The sequence below is a fragment of the Crassostrea angulata genome, chromosome 10, assembly GCF_025612915.1.
Source record: "Crassostrea angulata isolate pt1a10 chromosome 10, ASM2561291v2, whole genome shotgun sequence".
In the NCBI taxonomy this organism is placed as follows: Eukaryota; Metazoa; Mollusca; class Bivalvia; order Ostreida; family Ostreidae; genus Magallana; species Magallana angulata.
Window position 1 is genome coordinate 10,464,086 of NC_069120.1, and position 14,282 is coordinate 10,478,367.

The 14,282-nt window shown below is 34.5% G+C and overlaps 2 protein-coding genes across 3 annotated transcripts; both read right to left on the minus strand.

The window, feature by feature from the left end:
• Positions 1-400: 400 nt before the first annotated feature.
• On the minus strand, positions 401-9,197 carry LOC128167666 (uncharacterized). Its single transcript, XM_052833510.1, has 6 exons — positions 9,040-9,197; positions 3,590-3,661; positions 2,621-2,752; positions 2,308-2,409; positions 1,818-1,910; positions 401-1,727 (listed from the first exon to the last, which is right to left on the minus strand). The coding sequence occupies exons 1-6, from the start codon at positions 9,050-9,052 to the stop codon at positions 520-522; spliced, it is 1,620 nt and encodes a 539-aa protein (XP_052689470.1). The 5' UTR covers positions 9,053-9,197; the 3' UTR covers positions 401-519.
• A 2,453-nt stretch (positions 9,198-11,650) lies between these two features.
• LOC128164969 (transcription initiation factor IIE subunit beta-like) lies at positions 11,651-14,195 on the minus strand. 2 transcript variants are annotated; one of them, XM_052829100.1, is made up of 2 exons: positions 14,058-14,195; positions 11,651-12,825 (listed from the first exon to the last, which is right to left on the minus strand). In XM_052829100.1, the coding sequence occupies exon 2, from the start codon at positions 12,817-12,819 to the stop codon at positions 11,962-11,964; it is 858 nt and encodes a 285-aa protein (XP_052685060.1). In that variant the 5' UTR covers positions 12,820-12,825; positions 14,058-14,195; the 3' UTR covers positions 11,651-11,961. The 2 variants fall into 2 exon arrangements, with proteins under 2 accessions (XP_052685060.1, XP_052685061.1); XM_052829101.1 differs by lacking the exon at positions 14,058-14,195 and adding an exon at positions 13,972-14,022.
• Between the last annotated feature and the right edge of the window lie 87 nt (positions 14,196-14,282).

The window sequence follows — 14,282 nt, forward strand, 5'->3', positions numbered from 1 at the left end:
TCCCAAATAAATTCGTTTTCGTTCCTGTGAACTCATATGAGTGAAAAATGATAACTGTTGAATGAAGATATCTTGGACATGTTCTCTTTTATCGATTTCAGCTGTAATTCTTTCCCAGGTATGTATATTTTTATTAAAAATCATCAAAAAGTGATGGAAGCATCTTGGGACAGACTATAGTTTATATCCATACCATATAGTTGGTCATCACTCTCACTTTTGGTTTTGTTAATAAGCCAAAAGCACCCCGGTAAAACGCTAAAAGGTAACCTTTTCAGTTTCTACCGCAGATTAAAGAATGCATGCCATTTTTGTTTTATAATGTTTACCTATTCCTTTGGCAAGGCAAAGTACAAAATGAAAATTATTTCTAAACAACAATTAGAAAAACACTCTTTATTATATTGATTTCTTTATGTATTAAACATCACAAAAACTATAAATAGAACCTGTACTTCCATTAGGTGCTACAGAACAATATTGACCACGGTATTATAATTATAACACTTGTATTTGGTGCTATCTGAAACATGCTTCTATGATTCCTGTATTTCTCATTCCTACGTAAAGATAGGGCGTTTCCGTATAAACTATGTTCATATATTCACGATGATATCGTTGATTTTCTGCTGGATAAAGTATATCAAGTTTGATTGCACGAAGTTCATAGTTCACTTCTATGGAAAAATGAAACTTTTTCAAACCGTGTTTTAACCTATGTGGAAATCGTTCAGTTTTTTCAGTAGAATTGCCGTAAAAGATGTATATGAAAATGTGGTTTTCCAAAGCAGCAACACCAAGCACAAAACTGTTCCCTGGGGGCTCAATTCGTATTTGAAATGGAAAATTTTTTTCTTGGTCAGAAGTAACACTTTCTTCAAATTCTAATTCAAAGGAGATGTCATATTTCTTATGTAGTAGGAATGGGTTGTAGCTGTATAATTCGCGATTAGATCGTACAAAAGTAGCGCTCTTTGATTCCAATGGTCCCGACTTTAATCCACATTTCATAAACCCTACTTGCTTTGAATTGGATACGGACTGTCCATTCTCAGATATATAAAGGTTCTTGTTGCAAGATGGTTCGTGAAAATGTTTGGATGACATGATAACATTAGCGCTGGATCCGTTGTAAACATTAAACACTGGCCACACATCCTCAAGATTGTTCTTGATATTTTCAAACGTGTGCATGTATACTCCATCTGGTGCAGGCAGGTTGGGCAAGTCTGTAGAAAAATAACGTGCTTGTCTTTCACGGTATGTTCCTTCAGAATTATCTACCTTTAAGTACACAGATATGTTTTGCCTCAGTTTTCGTAGAATCAACTTCCCAACAAAGGATGTACCTCTTTTATTTTCGGTTATGCGTTCTTCTTTCATACTGGCTCCAAAATTACTGATGACCAATCGCACCTCATTGTTTTCACGAACCACAGCAGTTATTGCTAACCCCTGGTCGTAAATGAAACGATCTTTATCCATATACTGTGTTGGTAGAAATCCAGTTTGAAATAGAATTGTTCCTATTTCCATGTCTTTCTTGATTTTATACTGTATCTCAATTTCCACGTCTAGAGAACCAAGGAAACGGACGGGAACTCTCCCTGCGACTCCGTTAAATACTTGAAGTCTGTCATTCCAAAAATTAAAACGAGAGTTACGTATGCATTTACCACCGTTTAGGACTTCAAGTTCATTCGAATAAGATGTGAATTCCACAGAATCTGTTGTATAAAATCAATAAATATCTACAAAATCTCAAAAATTCATACATCTATATTAATAAATTTTACAAGAAAGCAGGCTTCAATTACCAGGAAAGACATTCCTCCATCCATGTGAAGAACAAGACCAAACATAGGATCCAAGGACGTAAATAATCCATGCATTTAACAGTTTTCGGAAAACTACTCGAATTGGGTTAGAGAAAAATTCTCTTATTATTATGTATATAGATATGGTATACAAAACATCTAATCATATAATTAAACACTATTAATTTCATCAAATATCATATACATGTATATGATTCTGTTTGTAAATCAAATATCAAAATGATTGCTGATTTGACGGCAATCATGATGATTTCATACACTATTGTTTATAAGCTAGTACTCTTTAGAGGGAAAAAAACTATACTAAGTATCGAATTCTTTGTATCAATAGTTATCCAATGTTTATGTCTATTAAAATTAAATCTACAAAACACGTAGATTTCTAGATAAGATAAGTATATTTGCGTGCAGTGTTACATTTAAGTTTTGTATTTCAAAGAATTCTATCTATAAGTAGTACAAAACTTACTGTACATCAGCACCCCATACTCTGGTGAAATGTATGCATTTAAATCCTGATCATATCGAAATCCCCCTCTGTAACGAGGAACTCGTACCCCATCAAATCTCTCTGAAATAATTGATTACACAGACATACATCATGGGCAACATCACTCCACAGAGAGCACGACACTACAAACGCTGCAAGCAGTAATAAGGCATTCTACAAATTACTGTAGTAATAAAACGATTGCAGTGGTAGCCCTTCTACATATTCAAAAGTTACTTTCCGGATGAAAATAAAATAACACGAAGAGACAGCAGTGTAAATATATTCGTACCTACAAACTCTTGTTCATCGTTGTCACTGTCGTCACCACTCTCTCCCCCGTCTCCATCCCCAATCCGGTCCCTGCAGATGGGGCACGTGTTCCGTATGGGCAGCCATTCATTTATACAGCGTGTATGAAATACTATGCGTTAAAACGAATTTAAAATTGGATTAAACATTTGTATTTGAAATAGTACAAATTGCATGCATAGTTTGCACAGAACATACCATTCCCACATGATACGTTTGCCGCATCCACATTAGATAACTACCAATCTCAAGTTACCATTTAGTAAAAAATCTTTTTCCAAAATAAGTCTATAATCTGTCAAGTTATTGCTTCCATCACTTTTTGATGATTTTTAATAAAAATTAATACACATACCTGTGAGAGAAATACAGTTGAAATCGATAAAAGGGAATATATCCAAGATATTTTCATTCAACAATTATCATTTTTCACTCATAAAAGTTCACAGGAACGAAAACAAATTTCTTACGGAGATTTATAATGGGAAATGTTTTCATCTTTTGCAATCGTAACTACTCGGCCATTTCCGCTGGCGAAAAATAATTTATTATTTTTCGCCAGCGGAAATGGCCGAGTAGTTACGATTGCATCTTTTGTTCATTCGGAAGTACTCGGGATACCTCGCGCAATTTTTCAACGTTATCATCCGGGCTTATTAATGGCTGATGCAATGCAAAAACCCCGTAGAATTTCTATTTTTGAATGTGTATTGAAACTTGAAGCGGTAGAGGGGGCGTTTCAATACAGATAATCTGGACATTTTTCATATTAGTGGATGTACTTAGTTTGAGCACAAAAGGTATTTATGATTATCAAAATATCAAGCAAAAAGTGGTGGAAGCAAAAACCCGGGTCAGAGTATAGAAACTTGTATCAAACGAATTATTTGAACTTGACATCTCGTTATTTTAGGTTTTGTTTAATGTTAATGAAAAATCGTCGCCTCACCGTGTGAACAGGTCAGAACAGTTCTTTCATTTGCAGCTTGAAAGGGTTCCCGACAAATGCTACAATCATCATCTGTAATGTCAAATAATAATGGAGATAAAATTATGTGAAAATATGTAACCCAGGCAGTAGACAGAACACCAGTGAGGGTCATACAATGTATTTATTCAATATTCATATATTTGTTTTTAGAAAACACATGTAAATATTCTGTGTGAATTTAATTTAGCTAATACTGTGTTTCATGTAGTTAGTTTGAGTAGTTAAGGTAGTTTAAGTTAGTGAAGGTGGTTATTTTTGGTGCACCAGGTTCATTTTTTTTTAAACTGTAAAGGGGTCTTAATTGTCAGCTGTTCTGTATTATACAGTCATGTTTATACAGTGATTGTTATATCACATAGACAACAGCTGATTAGCAAATGTAATTCATGAAACTTGTTTATGTTTAATTAGTTTTATTACAGAGTAGTTATTATAGTTCAAAAGTTAGAGGCAGCAGTTGTAAAAATCCCAACCAGCATGCAACTCACTAATTACTAACAATTTTCTTACAGTATCAAGAAGACCAGTGGACGTAGACGCTGACTTACTGTACTCTGTACATGAATAAATGATGTTTGAGTGCATTTTCTCTTAATTTTACTTAGTTTATTGAAATAAGTTTATTGTAAATAGGATTTAGAGGGAAGTTTTATACATACAGGTACTAAAAAAAAAAATAAAAATCTTTGTCAACTTAATCTCAGGTAAACGGTCTTAGACGAATAGGGATCCAGGTTTTGTTGATTTAAGGTCAGTCTAAACAAGGAGTTGAGATTGAATATTAGAACTGGGGTTTTTTTTTTTGGTATTAATTCCTAGTGATTCAAATTTTGATTTGAGGTGTTATTTTTCCTAATGGTCATTGATTTTTGTTACTGGGTAGATGATTTTGTTTATATGCTGTTTTGAAAGTAGAGGTGTTTCCTTGGTTTAGTTTGGGGATGTCTAATACGTCAATAGCAGATAAGATTAAGTTGTCATTTGAAAATAAAGAGAAAGACATGAACGAGGAATTGAAACTTAACTTTGCAGGTGTTTCAGATGAAGATGGGTTTGATTTTGCTGGTCTACCAAATGTTAGTACACCTAAGGGTCAGTTGAATGAGGGTGAAAATAAAGAGCAAAAACCTAATGTTCCTAAAGAAATTCAACATGAATTTAACTTGCCTTTAAAACCAGAAGTTATGAAACAAAAAGGTGCTATCCCGAAAATGCCCAATAAAACAGGTATTAAAGATAGTAATCCAGGTTTCAATCTTGGGAACAATACTTCCACTCAGGTTTATGAAGTCACTAATAATGTCCCTAGAATTCCACAGTTCTCAGGTGATGAACCTCCTCAGAAGGGGGATGTGTCTTACAAAGAATGGCTTTTAAGGTGCAATGTTTAGTAAGTGACCCTGACATAAAACCAAACTTGTTGATACAAAGTATAAGAAGGTCATTAGGAGGTACTGCTAAAACTATGCTCATACCGTTGGGGGAAAGAGCAACTGTTAAACAAATTCTGTCAAAGCTTGATGTTTTGTTTGGTGAGATTTCAACCAACGGCATGATTATGCAAGAATTTTTTAATGCTTTCCAATTACCTGGTGAGTATGTCACAACATTTGGTTGCAGACTTGAAACCATGCTACAGACTGCAATTGATAATGGTTATTTAGAAAGAACTGCAAAGAATGATTTGCTTAGACACAAGTTCTGGACATCGCTCAGTTCAGAGAATTTAAAAGGTCAAACAAGGCACAAATATGATTCCATAAAAAATTATGACAAGCTTTTATTAGAAATAAGAAGGGTAGAGAGAGAGATTTTTATTTCAAACTCTAAAGACAGAAAACCAGTTCATCAATATGGGATGTCAGTAGTTGAGGATGACTTGGAAGAGAAGTTGAATAAGAAAATAGGTGAATTAGAACAAAGATTAGAAGGTAAGATGGATGACATATTCAACAAAATCTCAGAGAATTAAGCTACATGTAGATGGAAGACCTGGAACCCAGTATAACAGGTATAAACAGAGAGAAAGGACAAAAATACCACAGAGGTTCCAGAGGGAGAGGGTACCAAAGAGGTAATTTCAGGAAATTATTCTGATAAGAGAAATTATCAAGTTCAGGATCAAGGGCAAAGAGGATACCAAGCTACAAAGTCGAGTAACCCAAACGCATGAAGGTCTCTGATGAGGGCCGACCAGGGACCGAAGACAATTTTCAAGGCCAATCATACAAGTGTGAGTTAATGGGTGAGTCTAATGAAATAGAGATAGTTGTCGAAGGTGAAAATGTAAATGCACTTATTGACAGCGGGTCAATGATTACTACTTTGTCAGAATCAGGTTATAATTAATTGAAAAACCAACCTGAAATGAGAAATTTAACAAGCTTGGGTTTAGAAGTCTCTATTGCAAATGGTTCATTGTTGAAGAACATGGGCTATATAGAGTGCTGTATAACAATTCCATTTATGAACATGGATTTAGCTGTCCCAACGTGGGCGCCATTTGTAACCCAGGCAGTAGACAGAACACCAGTGAGGGTCATACAATGTATTTATTCAATATTTACGAAAACCCTGAAACATACAACATTGACTCATTTGACAGTTATCTTAGAATACGGTACAATAACTTGGATAAAGATTATTTAATATTATCAAAACCGATTTGGTTTGACTTTTCCTATAGCGTCACGATCATTTCTGTCAGCTACGTCATGCATAAATTATACACGCCGCCGGTGTGAAAACTATATGATTGGTTAACTCCAGAGCTGAATGATTTCTCAGAACAGTTTATTTCCCCCCAATTTTATTCATTCAAAATCGACTATCCCGTATGTTTAAATTCTGTGCTAAACAAACTCTCTCTCTCTCTCTCTCTCTCTCTCTCTCTCTCTCTCTGTGTGTGTGTGTGTGTGTGTGGGTAAACGGGCGTTAAACCATAGCCCCAAGCTACGGTCCAGAGTACGGCGTTATAAAAAATATAATATTTAAAAGTTGCATGTGCTAAGCGTTCATTTCATGTAAATACCGTAAATGTATAATGCACATGTATTACCTACTAACTTGCCAGTCAAAGTGATAGGTATGAATTCCTCGATTTCTACACCTTTCGATCGGCAATCGACAGTCAATAAAAGTATTGAACGATGGTGTGAAAGAACGAGACGGAAGTGGAGAGTGCAAGGAGGTTTGTACATTTGCGTCTTCATTAGGCAAGTGTCCGATTCGTTTCTCTTCTGTTGTCCTATCACTTTCGGTGTAAATATATATACTAAAATATCCACAAACCATTTACTGCAGATTTCTTTATTTTACCTGTCTCTGAACCCCCCAATCACCCGCTCCATACATGAACACTGGTTTGTTTACATACATAAAAAATACAGTTCTTGATCCGCTTTCCGAGTACGGTTAAAGGTTGTTTAATAGGAGAAAGTTTGGGGGCGGGTAAAGCTACAATTATTAACAGTAGTAGACTAAATGAAGAATTATTTAAATGGATTATTTGCACAAAATGTGGTATGGTATGATGTAAATATTTTTAAAAAATAGTGTTATTTTTATACGCGGCAATTTATTGCCGTAAAGTTTTTTTGTACATGTAAGTATTGTATGCACTGTCGCTTTATATTTTCTAACCCAAAATTTATACACAGAGCTACAGCTATATATGTTATGTACCGTATGTATTGTTTTATCACAAGTGTACACTTTCGAAAAATAGCCCAATTTCGACAGTCACGAGTACCCATGTGAATTTTTCATTCTCTGATATGTTGTTGTTCTGTCCGTGCATAATTTAGTCTTAGTTAACCAGCAGCCAATCAGCGATAAGCTGAATCCACCAATAAAAAAAGTTGTGGTTAAGGTGCGGGTATTGTTTATGTATGACGTAGCTGAAAAAGTTGAACGCGACGCGATCGGAAAAGTCAAACCAAATCGGTTTTAGTAATATATAGCATGGAATTGTTAAATTATAAACATAGAATATATTTATAAGTAATAAATTACACAAGAATTACCACCGACAGCTAATCGCAGACAAAGCTTGCGCTTAATCTTCATGCATACAGGTCTGTCCCCTCTCAAGGCAAGACAAAGTGTGCGCGGGCCTGGTTAGTTAGGCGGGAAGATTGGTTAGTAGAAGTAAAATTTAGAATGTTGTCAGACAGGTCAAACGGGTAGTCGAATGGTCAAATAAAAATAAACAATTACACGTGGACAATCTCACCTGGAGATGTAAATAAAACACACACACATGCACACAGAAACAATTACATTTACAAACAGACAAACATTAAATATTAATTACTTACACTGGTTACATATACTTTAAATTCGTGTGGAAAGCACAAATGACCTGTCAATCTTTATCCATTACAAAACTTAAACGGTATCAACAAACCAAAGCAGAGTAAGGACAATAGAAGTAATATGGAATTATAGATGGTTTTGTGTTATCAGTATTTTTTTTTTGTATTATTACATCAAAGGTAAAATAAAAGCCTTTAAATACACGAGCGAAATCAAGTACTTTTTGTCAAAATCCAAATATTTGTATAGAGAGAAAAATGTACGTCGCTTAGCTTTCTTTGGTGATTAATCATTCGGGATATGAAGGTGGCGACGCGTCTGCAGGTTATGTAATTTTTGTCTGCAATGATCGCTACCTTCATAACCCGCATGAATCATCAAAGAAAGCATTTTATTGTTTATATTTACATTTTTCTTTCAACTCATTAATAAATTGATTATAAAAAGTAAGTAAAATATACTAAATTACTGTTAATGTACATTAGTACGTTAGCTTATAAAAGAAACAGCCAAATCTCTCCTGTGAGACTTTGAGTCTGACAGCATCATGAATATTTCGTGCAGTCCGTGATTTCTTAGGTCGCTGTAGGTTACGACCAATCGATAAATAGGGCGTGTCGATTTATAAGTCCTGTCATTTTCAGCCGCTTTGGATTTCGACCAATTAGTAAACGGGGCGTGTAAACTTTCTTCACTAAGTTTCCGTAAGAAGTAGAGGGAATCATACCGGTAGATGTAAATAAATACAATAACATCGAAATACATTTTAAAAAATAAATATTTCTTTCGCGTTATCAAAAATAGCAAGGCGGTGACATATTCAACGTTTTCGGACTAGAATCTAGAGTAAACGTCATGATGAATAGCAAACAGCGATATTCATATAATTAACTATCCAAGGGTTTTTAAATGCATGCATGGTAAAATTTGAGCACATCTTAAATACTAGTATTCTTTTGATATGCATTGTATTCAGTACTAGTACGTGACATATGTAGATATATATAATAACGATGTGTGTTTTTTATTTTACCTTACTTTCGATTCTTTTTCCAAGATGATTTTCAACGTCACAATACATATATACTCACCGGTATACGGCATGATAGATCTGCTGAAGGACAATTGTATCAAATATTCTTCGTTACTCAGTATTCTCCAGCTCAAGTTACTTCCAGATCTTAAAGTATACTGTCACACGTTTCTTCAAAGTCAAGGAATCTATAAATATGCCTCTTGACAAAAGGGTTTTTCCATAACCATAATACAAGGTATTTTTGGGTACACACTATATGTGCACGTAAGCAGTCTGATTGATAAATGAGATCTGGACTGAATACACGCGCAAGTCGGCATGATTTGGACTACGTCGAGCGATTGTTCGTTTGCATTTGGGGTTTTCTAAAATACATGTTTTTGCTTCAATTTTAATATCATCAAACACTCCCAAAAACTAGAAAGAATATTTTTACTTAAAGTTGTTTTGTATAGTGCCCGTGCTCTCTACCGGCCTTTCTCCTGGAAAAATAGCAATATCGTCCGACCTACGAAAATACTAGATTTTCGGAATTCCCCCACGTAAAAGTGGTTAAATAGTTACTATTGGGGAAAAGCTACTAAACAGGTATAGAGTGTATCATAACCTCTTGGCTAGCAAACATTTCTTCGTGCAAGGTGGCTCACAACACCTATCTTCGCAAGCCAAGGGTTTACGTTCCACTCCGAGTGCTCTTCTACAACGATCCTTAGCAAGCTAAGATGCACAACACCTTGAAATAGTTCCTCAAATCAGCAAAATATTATTAGAATATAAGAGACAGCGTGATGTAAAGGAAGTATATAAGTTAAACAGGCGAAATAAGAATAGAAACGGATCCTTTTTAAGGCCAAAACAAAAACAAAAAACACCCAAAGAAACTTCGACAATTTTTTTTATTTCGTTTGTTATTGTCAGAAATTTGTTGACACTTTTTCTCGAGTCAGCAAACTGTTGACCAGACTGATGCCTTCTAAACCATTACTATGGAAGCTGTCCAAGAAACTTCCATCAAACGCTGCCAGGAACTAGATAGAAGAAAAAAACATTTAAAGAACGATTTTAACAAGAGCTTGAACTTTGGGTAGTAGTGTGAAACAGCAATGTGACGAAGGTCTGTCTGTTTCATTGCTGGCCACTCGGCCATGGTTCTTGAAATCAACAAGATGTGTCTGACTTTTGGCATGTTTGATTCGAAACCGGTGTCATTTTTAACTTAAATAGACGGTTACGTCCAACCGAAAGTCCAAGGTCTTGTTAAAATGGTTCTTTCAGCTTACATCCCCACCCATATTTGATTGCGCTGACCGTTTTTTGCCCTTTTAACCGCATATCGATGCCAGCAGCTGTAGAGGCTTAACAGATGTTTATATCGAATTTATCAGTCAGAAAAATGATAATAGCTTTTACAAGTCGCGGGCTTTGCAAGTCAGAAAACATTTATATCTTGCTCATCAGTTGGATTATAAGAGTAAACAAAGATTCATCAAAGAGTATTTATCAAAGTGTGACATCAACAGATTCTCAAATAGAATCAGTTTACACTGACTGCAGATGTTTCGTATGAAGTCAAATTAGAAACCAATGTCATTAACTTTGTAGAGGAGGAGTGGAACATGTTCGTGATAATGAAGAATTCATAATATTTTTGAAAATACGGGTAGAAAGAAAACATTTGGATCAGTAAGAATGATGCTCCTGAAGAAAATCACCATTCTCCAACATTCGGATGACTCAACATATTGTTAATGAATAAAATATGAATGGGTTGTCCATTCCTTATGGTTCTTTCTAATGGTTATTTTTAAAAACCGGGAAGTTTCAGAGACTTATTGGACTTCCTGGACGATATCGAATTCTCTTTCTGGTCAGCGATACATTCTACTGGTCTGGATCAGTTTTAAAGAATATTGAAGGATGGATGGAGATGAATTCGGAGAACGTAAAGTGAATATTAGAGCCTCGTAGTGACGATCGACTGCTGATGAAATCCTGGCATCCGATATATGCCCGACTTGATTCAACTTTATCTGCCTGGTCTCAACGCCTACAGACCGTCGCTTGTCCAACATTTCATAAATGTTTCGACCGTTGGCTTTTTAGATTTAAAATACATCCCGTATCATCCCGTGGGGAACAGAATGTGTAAGTTGAACGAAACTGAGTTCGACAATCACGTGCTTGGGACACTCAAGCCTGAAGAACACAGGACTGGAATCGTATATTATATAGAATTACTCCACATACCTATACTTTCTACTGTATAAGGCACGCGGCTACAGGTCAGGGGCCATAAAATTTTCTTTAATGTTAAGTCAAGAGCAGTGTCCACAGACTTTACATAATCTTTAACCCAGTTCGAGATCACAAGCATTTTTCCTGCATTGTGATGAATAAATCATTGTACAAGAGAGAGAGAGAGAGAGATAGTCTGGTTTAAGTAATCTCATTTGAGAAAATTCTCTTATCTTGCTATAAAGTTCTACAACTATTCATGTATATTACTGTAACAGTTGTGATTATTTTGTAAATCCATAAACATTGAGTATTGGTGCGCCTTTGAACTTTGGTTTAAAAAAAATACTGCGAAAATAATTATCATGTATCAAGTGAAAATTCCAACATATTTATTCTTCAAACAATAAAAAATGAAATTAAAACAAAACTCAGATTTTGAAAAGATTATCAAAAGATTCAAAACATTTAATCTTAATTGGATTGCTTCACTTTATGCATAGAAAACCGAAAGATCAATAACTCTAATGGTATATCAGTCACATAAAAATAAAATACTATCAAATATAATTTAAATGATAAAATCTCTCATAATACAATGCCGTTTTCATACTTGCTACAACAACAATACATTTCAAAACTTCAATTTCAATCATTACTGCTATTTATTTTTCATTTATGCAATAAAAACCATTCCGACAAAAACATGTACATGACAATATTTAAAGAAAAACACACATTTTCATTTGACAACTTCTGAGTAGTCCTCCAGAACACCATCCAGATGCTCATTGTGCTTCTTAAATGTTTTCCTTTTGCCTCCGCCTTTCTTGCGTTTTATCTGTGAAACCTTTTTCAGTCCAACATCCTGCATGGATGAAATTCCCTGCTTTTCCAAGTATTCTTCAATCTTCTTGTCATCTAGTCCATCAACAGAAACACCTCTCCACATCTTCTGAAATTCCTCATCAATTTTGTATCTGCAGTACTTGTCATTATAGAAAAGAATCTCCTTCTTGTCATTTGGTCTCACTATGGTAATAATATGTTCCCCCAGAGATTTAAGAGACTTCTCAGCATTTGGAAGTGATTCCTCCACATCCTCCTTCATCACACCACCCAAGCCATGCAGATCATGATTCTTCAGTAATTTCATTAAACTGGTTTTATCACGAATGTCAAACTTGGGCTTGAAGGCGTATTTCTGTCCATTTTCTAGCACTCTGATTTTAGGATTGTTGTTCAGGGCTTCAGTGATAAGCCAGTGTTTAATCTTTGTACCCACATCTAACTGATTTGTCTCGTCCAATATTTCATCAATTGTCAGAGGGTGGGTGTCCCCATTTAGGTGTCTTGATTTCATGTATTTCACAACTTTGGCCAAAATAGCAAATTTGTACTGAGAACTCCCTGATGATGATTTATAATCAAATGGAGTTGAACTTGATTCATTTTTTGGCCTTGATGAAGAGCTTGACTTTGGTCGTTTGGATGGTTTTTCATCAGACACATCTTTTCCTTTCTTTCTTTTCTCTACCACAGGCTGGGCCTTGGCTCGATCTAAGAAAGCTTTTCTTTCTTTTAACAAAGAGGGATCCATTTTTCACTGAAAAAATAAAATTTGACATGAAATTAAATAAACTCCTCATTGCCTATAACATCAAAATATAACTCATAAATTATATCATCAGTTTAGGTTAAAGCGATCACAGAATTAAAATTACAGTGATGCATAATATGTAGCATACCCTATGCAAATATATCTTGCTGTATAAAATTTAACAACCCCACTATCTTTTGACACTAGAAATTAAATCATGGTGCAATTTATACATGTTATTGAATGACTATCAGCATATAATTAATTTTTTTTTATCTCAACCTTATTTCATATTGTCAAAAAATGTTATTTATGGTGTATGATAAACTGATATGAATTTTATACTATGTGAATGAAGAACATTATTATCAATAGTAGATGTTTCTCATTTTATTGTGTTTAAATGTTCAGTAATATCTAGACTCTAAAAAAGGTATATGACTATTGTGATCTATGAAAAGCACTTATTAAAGCAGTGAAGTCTACTTTCTGGAATGAGGTAAACTAATTCATATTTAAACCTTTAAATGATAAAATTGTATTTGCCAGTAATTGTCCTGAATAGATTTGATGAAAACGCAATAATGTTTGTGCACTCAATGTCTCCTGAATAAATAAGTCTCAAATACAGTACTATATAGATATTAACTGTACTGTTTTCTTCAGTTCTTGTCACACATGTTTCTAAAAAGACCTGCTTGGCTATTTAGCTTATTCAAGCTACATAGCTAAATCTGGAGATTGTACTGGACCTGTTGAATATAAACTTTGTACAAATAAAGATTTTGAGATTATACTACTGAATAATTGAGACAACATACTGAATATTCAATTTTTAACAAATCCCTACATTTATGCATTGGACAGCTTATTCAATCAATGATTGTCGGGGTATTTAAGTACATAGGACCAAAAGGCCTTAAATTTACAATGTTGGTAAGTATACAAATGTATGCTTTCATAATGAATAAATTCAATACAGGTTCATGATGTTCTTTATCAGCTGACCAACGACTTGAGTTAACATATGATGAAACAAATACTATTGTACCATAAGTATGCCATTTGGTGTACATAATGTAACACTTTACTTTTCAAGAAACAAATAGAGATCATAAAATGACCGAATACATACAGAAACTGTGTACATACCGATACCGCTATTTTGCCACAAAAAGCATTCAACATACCATGCATACGTACTTTTATTCTTGTTATGAACAAAAAATAATTCTTACCATTAAACATAGCTGATTGAGATTTTTGTTCAGAGATGAAGCTGAATAGACCCCAAAAATCATTTAACAATCAAAATAAACTCGCGGTTTGTAAATACTAAGGGTAATATAACATAACTCGATAGTGATCGAATAGAGAGGTGTACAAGTTGTTGGAAAATATAAAATTCGACTTCATCCGGTAATCGTTCCGGTTATCTGTAAGCAGACGCCAAATATACCGCG